The sequence below is a fragment of the Pavona decussata genome, unplaced genomic scaffold (assembly GCF_977016875.1).
Source record: "Pavona decussata unplaced genomic scaffold, jaPavDecu1.1 SCAFFOLD_29, whole genome shotgun sequence".
Lineage (NCBI taxonomy): Eukaryota > Metazoa > Cnidaria > Anthozoa > Scleractinia > Agariciidae > Pavona > Pavona decussata.
In genome coordinates this window covers 2,331,248-2,341,076 of record NW_028145452.1, presented here as the reverse complement: position 1 = coordinate 2,341,076, position 9,829 = coordinate 2,331,248, and the positions used below count along the sequence as shown (strand labels likewise).

Here is a 9,829-nt window from a genome sequence, read left to right as displayed (position 1 = left end):
ATCTCAAAAAAATCCAAAAATCGGCCGTATTTCGAAAAATAAACCCCAGCAAGGTTTGTAAACTCATTAATATCTATCTACAGACTGAAAATGAGAGTAGGTTAGGTTTTCGACTGTGGCCGCCCTTTGCTCCATTTTCCTGTGCACTCGCTCTTAAGTTTTCTCTATTTAAGATTAAATAGAGTTTAAATAGAGATTAAATAGAATTCAAATTGAGATTAAATAGAGTTTAAATAGAAATTAAATAGAGATTAAATAGAGTTTAAGTAGAAATATAATAGAGTTTAAGTAGAAAATAAATAGATTGTAAATAGATTTTAAATATCAAGAAACAGTAGTATTTAAAATTTAGAAATAGGGTTTAAATAGAATTGAAATAGATAATATATAGGGTTTAAATAGAAATTAAATAGAGTTTAAGTAGAGATTAAATAGAGTTAAAATAGAAATTTAATAGAAATTAAATAGAGTTTGAGAAGAGATTAAATAGAGTTTAAAAAGAGATTAAATAGAATTTAAATAGACATTAAATAGAGTATAAAATGAAATTAAATAGAGATTAAGTAGAGTTTAAGTAGAAATTAAATAGAATTTAAGTAGAAAGTAAATAGATTGTAAATACATTTTAAATATCAAGCAACAGTAGTATTCAAAATTTAGAAATGGGGTTTAAATAGAATTTAAATAGAGAATAAATAAGGTTTAAATAGCAATTAAATAGAGTTTAAGAAGAGATTAAATAAAGTTCAATTAAAGATTAAAGAGAATTTAAATAGAGATTAAATAGAGTTTAAATAGAAATTAAATAAAGATTAAATAGAGTTTAAGTAGAAATTAAATAGAGTTTAAGTAGAAAATATATAGATTGTAAATAGATTTTAAATATCAAGCAACAGCAGTATTCAAAATTTAGAAATAGGGTTTAAATAGAATTTAAATAGAGAATAAATAGGGTTTAAATTGAGATTAAATAGAATTTAAAGAGAGATTAAATAGAGTTTAAGTAGAAATTAAATAGACATTGAAAAGAGTTTAAGCAGAAATTAAATAGAGTTTAAATAGAGATTAAATAGAATATAAACAGAGAATAAATAGACTTTAAATAGAAATTAAATAAAGATTAAATAGAGTTTAAGTAAAAATTAAATAGAGTTTAAGTAGAAAGTAAATAGATTGTAAATAGATTTTAAATATCAAGCAACAGTAGTATTCAAAATTTAGAAATAGGGTTTAAATAGAATTTAAATAGAGATTAAATAGGGTATAAATAGAAATTAAATAGAGTTTAAGTAGAGATTAAAAAGAGTTTAAATAGCAATTAAATAGAGTTTAAATAGAGATTAAATAGAGTTTAAATAGAAATTAAATAAAGATTAAATAGAGTTTAAGTAGAAATTAAATAGAGTTTAAGTTTTCTATATTTAAGATTAAATAGAGTTAAAATAGAGATTAAATAGAACATAAATAGAGATTAAATAGAGTTGAAATAGAAATTAAATAAAGATTAAATAGAGTTTAAGTAGAAATTAAATAGAGTTTAAGTAGAAAATAAATAGATTGTAAATAGATTTTAAATATCAAGAAACAGTAGTATTTAAAAGTTAGAAATAGGGTTTAAATAGAATTTAAATAGAGAATAAATAGGGTTTAAATAGAAATTAAATAGAGTTTAAGTAGAGATTAAATAGAGTTTAAATAGAGATTAAATAAAATTTAAATAGAGATTAAATAGAGTTTAAATAGAAATTAATTAGAGATTAAATAGAGTTTAAGTAGAAATTAATTAGAGTTCAAGTGTTCTCTATTTAAGATTAAATAGAGTTGAAATAGTCTTCTTTAAAAAAAATATTTAATTGGAAATTTCAATCAGTACCCTTAACGTCTATGGTTTATCCAATAGTTCTAGGAAGCCTATAGTTAATAAGCCCCCGGCTTTTATATAGGCTTCCTAGCTGAAGTGGCAAGGGCCACGAAGAGACTCACAGGTTTCAATCAGCAATTTATTCACTCAAATCAAGGGATTTAGTAAAATACCTAACAGAGAAAATACAGGAAACAACTAAGAACGACTATAAAAGGAATGAACGCGAAAATGACAACTGAAACCAAAAAACAGGACGACTGAAAAAACACTTACCAATTGCTGGATTTAGGTGGGTGAGTGATAAAATGAAAGTGTTGAAAATATTATATACCACTGAATTTACATATAGTGCGAAAAATTGTTCAGGAAGGAATGAAGGGTGCAGGACACAATTAACACGTATAAAGATGCGGAAAACAAAAACTACATGGAAAAGTGTAAATTAACAAAAACCGCAACATCCTGGGGGGCTTCGCTGAATTTGGGGAAATTCAGCAATAAAAGCGAATCAATTAATCAGTCACTGAAAGTTCTTAGAACTAGCGCATTCAAACTGTCCAAGAGGTTTCTGATAATAACTGTAGGCGAATGTCAATGTTACTAATCTTCTTCTTCCAGCAATACAAGTTTTGAAATCGGCCTCACGAGCGTTGAATTCTTCGTTTTGACTTCTCCAACTCGGACGCGTTGGTCGTGGCCAGGAAAGATCTTCATAACTCTGCCAAGGAGCCATCTTCCACGAGGGGAATTTTCATCCACAAGCATTACAAGATCATTGACCTTCAAGTTTCCTTTCTCGCGAACCCATTTTTGGCGTTGCTGTAAAGCTGGAACGTATTCTCTTAGCCACCGTTTCCAGAAGCAGTCAGCAAGGAATTGGGCTCTCCTCCATTGTTTTCTTCTGTAAAGATCTTCGCGAACAAACAGACCTGGGGGCAGAGCGAGATTTTCCTGTTGCAGCAGAAGGTGGTTCGGAGTGAGTGGTTCCGGGTCGCCTGGATCATCACTGCTGGGAGTAAGCGGGCGACTGTTGAGAATGGTAACAACCTCTGCGAAGACCGTGCGTAAGGTTTCCAGTCCAACCAACGCATCTGGATTGCCAAGGATCGCCTTCATGGTCTTACGCACACTTCGAATTAACCGTTCCCAGACCCCATTCATATGGCTCGCGGCTGGAGGCTGAAATTTCCACTGGAACATTGGGCACAAGGAGCAATTAATCCCATCCTTAATCAGTTGCTTGTTTAGATCATCCTGATTCCACTGACGAATAGAGTTGCGAATTTCCTTGTCCGCTCCGACGAAATTTGTTCCGTTATCACTCCAGATTTCTTTGGGACACCCACAATTCGAGATGAATCTGCGGAGGGCTTGAATAAAGGCATCGGACTCTAATGAACTCACGTCTTCTATATGCACAGCGCGACTGGTAAGGCAGGTAAAGAAACAACCGTACACCTTTTCTGAACTCCGACCACGCTTCACATAGAATGGGCCAAAGAAGTCGACTCCTGTGTAGGTGAACGGCCGATCATAGGGAGTGAGACGTTCCTTTGGCAGGTCAGCCATCAACTGAGTCATGGGGACTTCATTTCGCTTGCGACAATCGATGCATCTTCGTAGAACATGGCGCACGAGTGACCTTGCTTGAATAATCCAGAAATGTTGCCGTATGAAGGAAAGTACGTGCTCTCGACCGGCGTGCCCCAGGATTTCGTGGTAGTAGCGCACGATCAGGGTAGAAACTGGATGATCTTTAGGAAGAATCATCGGATGGGCAGCTTCGAAGGCGATAGGAGCGTGACGAATTCTTCCTCCCACGCGCACGGTTCCTTCTACGAGTACAGGAAGAAGAGTTGCAAGCTTGCTTTGACATTTAACTGGACGACCTTCGACTAAGGAATCAATCTCTTCAGCAAAGGCTTGGCGTTGTACCAACTGTACAATTTTCTTGGAAGAGCACCGTATCTCTGAAAGGGATATTCCACCTCTCTCAGTAGAAGTTCCTTTGTTCTGAACATGGTTAACGAAACGTAACAACCAGGCGACAAGAGTTAAGAGGCGAGGCCAAGATGAATAGCGACGCAGAAGCAGGTCCAGTGATGATCCACGGTCAATCACCATGACGGTTCTTTCAACTTGAACTTCACTGTCGTCATCTGGAATATTGCCAATCCTTCTAACTGGCCAATGTTCTTTGGGCTTCAGGAGGAAACTTGGGCCAGAGAGCCAGCGGCAATTTGGGTCAAGATCATGTAGCTTCATCCCTCTGGAACCATCGTCAGCTGGGTTCAGTGATGTTGGCACATGTCGCCATTGCTGAGGAGTCGAGGCTTCATGAATTTCGTTCACTCGATTAGCAACGAATGGCTTGAATCGCCTCTTCTCGTTCGTAATGTACTGCAAGGTCGTCAAAGAGTCTGTCCAGAACGTAACACCTTGAAGGGGTATGTCAAGCTCGTCGCGTATCAGTAGATGCAAGCGTGTAGCTACCACTGCTGACTGTAACTCTAAACGCGGTATGGACCACTGTTTCAGCGGGGAATTGCGGGTCTTTCCCATAACAAAGGCGCAATGGACCTTTCCTGTATCATCAACGAGCCTTAAGTAGCCAACTGCAGCATAACCTTTGTTGGATGCGTCAGAAAAATAGTGCATTTGAACATCGGTGATGACTCGGGTGCTAGAAAATGATTTGAAGCATCGCGGAATCTTGATGTTCGCAACAAGGGGAAGAGACTCTACCCATCCATTCCACTGTGTTAGCAAAGGCTCTGGAATAGGGTCATCCCACTGGACGTCCATTCTCCATAGTTCTTGAAGAATGACTTTGACTGGGAGGAGAAACGGGCCCAAAAAACCAAGTGGATCGAATAGGGAACTAACAGTCGAAAGAATGCCACGTTTAGTTGGAGGCTTGTTCGAGGGAACAACCTTGAATTGCAAGGTATCCGAAGCTGCATCCCAGTGTAATCCAAGTGCGCGGCTGATAGGAAGTTGGCTGAGGTCGAGATTGATAGAAGGATTCGCTCGTTCCTCTTGTGGGAGGGCCTTTAACACCTGCCTACTGTTGCTTGTGAACTTCGTTAGGTGGAAGCCGCCCTCACTCAGTAGCCTGGTCAGCTGGTCTACAAGCCAAATCGCCTTCTTTGTGGTCGGCGCAGATTTCAGTACATCATCAACGTAGAAATTTCTGTGTACGGTCTTGATGACTTCAGGGCTATACCGGCCTTTATTATCGTCTGCCGTCTGTCGAAGTGCCTTGTTGGCACAGCAAGGGGATGAAGTTGCTCCAAATATGTGGACAAGCATCTGATATTCCTTAGGGGGGAGATTTGAAGAAGCATCCCACCACAAGAACCTTAGGGCGTCTGCGTCCTCTGGAAGAACTTTGACTTGACGGAACATCGCCTCTACGTCAGCTGTGAACGCAGTTTCTTCCTCTCGAAAGCGAATAAGTACGCCAACCAGATTATTTGTGAGATCTGGGCCATGGTACAACCTGTCGTTCAGGGAAGTGCCATCAAATTTAGCGGCAGCATCAAATACCACGCGTACTTTGTTGGGCTTGTTAACGTTCAGCACCGGGTGGTGTGGTAAGTACCAAGTGATCTTGGATCTCTTAGAGGCCTCTTCTTCGTTTAGCTGTCTTGCATATCCTTTAGTAACGTAGTCATCTATGACGGAGCGGTACTTTTCCTCTAGGCCAGGATCCCGGTTAAATCTCCTTTTCAGAGCTTGAAGACGACCTTCTGCCAAGGCTCTGTTAAATGGAAGGTAGGGTACTTCTCTTCTCCAGAGAAGGCCCATCTGGTAATGGCCGTCAACCTTAGAGATTGTGTTCTCTATTATCTTCAGCGCCTTTCGATCCTCAACAGACATTGGCCCAAAGGCCTCTTTCACGGTGCCGTGGGACTCAATTCGCCAGAATTCTTCCAACTGTCGGTTGAGAGAAACATCTTCAGAAGAAGCATGATGCAGGTTAAACTGACGTCTACCGTCTACACTGCCGGAACCGCCAAGGATACTCCAGCCAAGGCAGGATCGTATCGCGAAGGGCTCATTAGGACTTCCTTTTCTAACTTCCAACGGAATAAAGGCTTCCTGGATGTTCGTTCCAATAAGGATAGAAACCTTCTTTCTTTGTACTTCGGGAAAAGGGACTTGACACAAGTGCAACCATTGCTCCATCTTCTTGCGAGCTGTTACATGCTTAAGCGGGATGGTAAGGTCTCGTACAGCCCATGCATTGCGCACAGTAATCTGGTGTGAGTGCTGATCATCAACGGGCGCTATTTTGAAGTCAACCTTTACTCCATTCTCCTGTTTGTCTCTTTGGCTTACTGTGGAAAGGAGGAGTTGTCCATCTTCGCCTTGAATACCAAGCTGATCGACGAGGGATGGGTCAATCATAGTGACGTCGGAGCCGGAGTCGATCAAGCCGTAAGTGGTTGTATATCGTCCATCGTTGGCGATGATCTTGAGGGGCATGATCTGCAGGTAAATCTCAGAGGATTCAGCCAAGGTTGCAGTAGCACACGTGCTCGAGGGAGCATCTTGGTCGCTTGGCAGGACAGTAGGCATGGTTGGGATGACTGTGACTTCAGTGTTGTTAGTGTGATGATCAGCGTTTTCTCGGGATGGACCTGACAGGTGAAGCAAAGTGTGGTGAGACCTTCCACAACCAGGTACCCTACAACGCATTTGCGACTTGCACGAACTGGCCGTGTGTTCTGTAGAGTTGATGCAGTTGAAGCAAATCCGCTTTCTGTTGACTAAGGCCCTCCTCTCCTCGACGGGCTTCGACTTGAATACCACGCAGCGATAGAGTGGGTGGTACTGGACACACAAGGGGCAGTTGCTGGCTTTAGTGTCTTTATTGATCGCAAGTCTGCTGGCCTCCCTAGAGGTACTTGTGGTAAGAGTGGTAAGGTGACGCAGATGAGACTTGTCTCGATCTTCAATTCGTTTGTGTGACTTCACCTCAGAAGAAGTTGTAAAAAACGGATGATTAGCCAAATCAGCTCGGTCATTCAGGAACTCAACAATGTCTTTGAATGTGGGGATAATCCTTCCTTGGCGTTGAAGCTTCTTCAAATGTTCTCGAAACTTGTCTTGGAGCCATTTGGGCAACCTTAGTATCACTTTCTCGAGATTGTCAGTGTTCATTTCTCCTAAACAGTTCATAGATCCGAGGGTATCATACATGACTTGTGCCATATCTGCATAGCGTTGGAGACCATCCTTGTCTTGAGATGCGATAGGGGGACCTTTAGTCAGAGTGTCGACGCAAGCTCTTACGATCTTAAAGGGTTGACCAAAACGACTTTGCAGGACTTCTAACGCCTTGGTTAAACCTCCTGGCAAGGCCTCGTACCTTTGCACAGCTCTAAGAGCAGGGCCCTCAAGAAACTGCAACAGGCGAGCCATCTTAGTCTGTTCATCCAATGCCTTCGATTCTACCATCTGGTGAAACCTCTGTCTGAATAGTGGATATCTCTCAGGGGAGCCATCAAACTTAAGCACTTGTAGTGGAGGTAGACCTTGATCGGCACTAATTCTTTCTATTGTGGTAGCAATAGTTGCAAGGAAGCTTTCACCCATTGGCTGAAGAGAAGGTGGAAGATGTCCTGAAGTTGCGTGACAAGGCAGGCGAACTGGACCATAGGCTTGAGCTGCATGTGTGAATATTGGACCTGCATTGTAGGGCGGCTGGGATGAGAACAGGGAGACACCCGGGTACATGGCAGGAACACACGAGCTAGCGCGCGAAGACTCGGGAACATACGAAGACGGCAACGTTGAGGCGGACATAGCAGGAACCACAGAAGCAGGCGTAGGCATCGGTGGGAAATCAGGAACATACGTGGGGTACGCAGGTAACGTGGAGACGCGCGAGGACACCACAGGAACTGCAGAGGCTTGCAAGGAAGCACACGTAGGCATGGGTGGAAAATCTGTAGGACGCGTAGAGTACGCAGGTAACGAGGAGACGCGCGAGGACACCACGGGAACTGCAGAGGCTTGCAAGGAAGCACACGTAGGCATGGGTGGAACATCTGTAAGACGCGTAGAGAACGCAGGTAACGAGGAGACGCGCGAGGACACCACGGGAACTGGCGAGGCTTGAAAGGAAGCACACGTAGGCATGGGTGGAAAATCTGTAAGACGCGTAAAGTACGCAGGTAACGAGGAGACACGCGAGGACACCACGGGAACTGTAGGGGCTTGAAAGGACGTGGCAGAAAACTCAGGAAAACGTGAAGTGGGCGCAGGCAACGTTGATCCACGCGAGGACGTGTCGGGAAGAACAGAGACACGCGGAGACGTTACGTGACAGGTCGAGACTCTCGTGGATGAGACGGAACACGTGGTGGGAGAAAATGGCTGCGTGGAGCAAACCTGCGCGATCGACCCTAATTTCGTGGAAACAGCTTGAGGGTAGACAACTTGCGGACCAGCGTCGGATACACTTGTAAAGTTTCTGTCAATGTCAATATTTCTGTTAAAACTACGCCGCTCAGGTGGATTTTCCTCAAACTGCAGACCAGAAAACTCGCGCTCTGTAAACTTGAACACCAAATCTGCCAACTCTGTCCTTTCCCGAGCTTCCTCAGCCTCTTTCTCGGCGTCGAGCTTCGCTAGTTCTAGTTGATGTTGAAATTCGAATTGCTTTTGTTTCATTTCAAGCTCCAATAACTTGACTTTCATTGCTATTGTCCTCGATCGTTTTGCTCAGTTTGTTTTTCGACTAGAGCCGCTTTTTCTGCCGCGATTTTGGCTTCGCGAAGTCTCGAGCTAGCTGCACTTAACTTGGAAATTCGACTGCTCTGCGATTTCACCGATCCTCGAGGCGATGAAGTGTCGACACGGGGTAATTCTTCTGACACTTGTTTATTAAAATACGAAGCAGCTTCGATCGCGAAATGTTCGATCCTTTCATCATACAGACGTTTTCTGACCTCTTGAGCCTCGTAAACGCCGTGGATTTCGTTAAGTTCCACGCTGCTGTCATTGAGAAGAGCTTTGGTCCGCGCGACGTTGTCTCCATAATTCCTAAATGCATCTGACAAGGTGGCTTGCAGATTCCGCACTTGCACCAAGTTAGCAAAGTCCGCGAGTAAATCATCAATTCGAGCGCACACTTTAGACATTGTGGCGACATAGCCTCCTGCAGACCGTTTTAGAACGTTCAGCTTTTCGCGTACAACTCCTTCTTGGTCCTGCAGCGAATTAGGCATTCTACTCCTGGAACTCGCTCGGATGGAACTTGCATTATCAGCTTCGATACCGTCCATGATCTTCAATTGGTATTTTACAATGAAGTGGCAAGGGCCACGAAGAGACTCACAGGTTTCAATCAGCAATTTATTCACTCAAATCAAGGGATTTAGTAAAATACCTAACAGAGAAAATACAGGAAACAACTAAGAACGACTATAAAAGGAATGAACGCGAAAATGACAACTGAAACCAAAAAACAGGACGACTGAAAAAACACTTACCAATTGCTGGATTTAGGTGGGTGAGTGATAAAATGAAAGTGTTGAAAATATTATATACCACTGAATTTACATATAGTGCGAAAAATTGTTCAGGAAGGAATGAAGGGTGCAGGACACAATTAACACGTATAAAGATGCGGAAAACAAAAACTACATGGAAAAGTGTAAATTAACAAAAACCGCAACACTAGCCTTTAACACATTTAATATTGTAAATAGTCAAGTATGAATATTGTAATAGTAAGAATATTGTGTGTCGTCTATAGTGTATTTATGTTGTATTTTTTTGTTAATGGCAAATAAATTGAATTGAATTGAATTGAATTGAGATTAAATAGAATTTAAATAGAGATTAAATAGAGTTTAAATAGAAATTAAATAGAGATTAAATAGAGTTTAAGTAGAAATTAAATAGAGTTTAAGCAGAAAATAATTAGATTGTAAATAGATTTTAAATATC

At 41.5% G+C, this 9,829-nt stretch overlaps 1 protein-coding gene across 1 annotated transcript; it reads right to left on the bottom strand.

Moving 5' to 3' along the window:
* Nucleotides 1-2,464: 2,464 nt before the first annotated feature.
* On the bottom strand, nt 2,465-8,575 carry LOC146484927 (uncharacterized). Its single transcript, XM_085104207.1, has one exon. It carries the CDS (start codon nt 8,573-8,575, stop codon nt 2,465-2,467), a length of 6,111 nt encoding a protein of 2,036 aa, XP_084960333.1.
* Nucleotides 8,576-9,829: the final 1,254 nt, after the last annotated feature.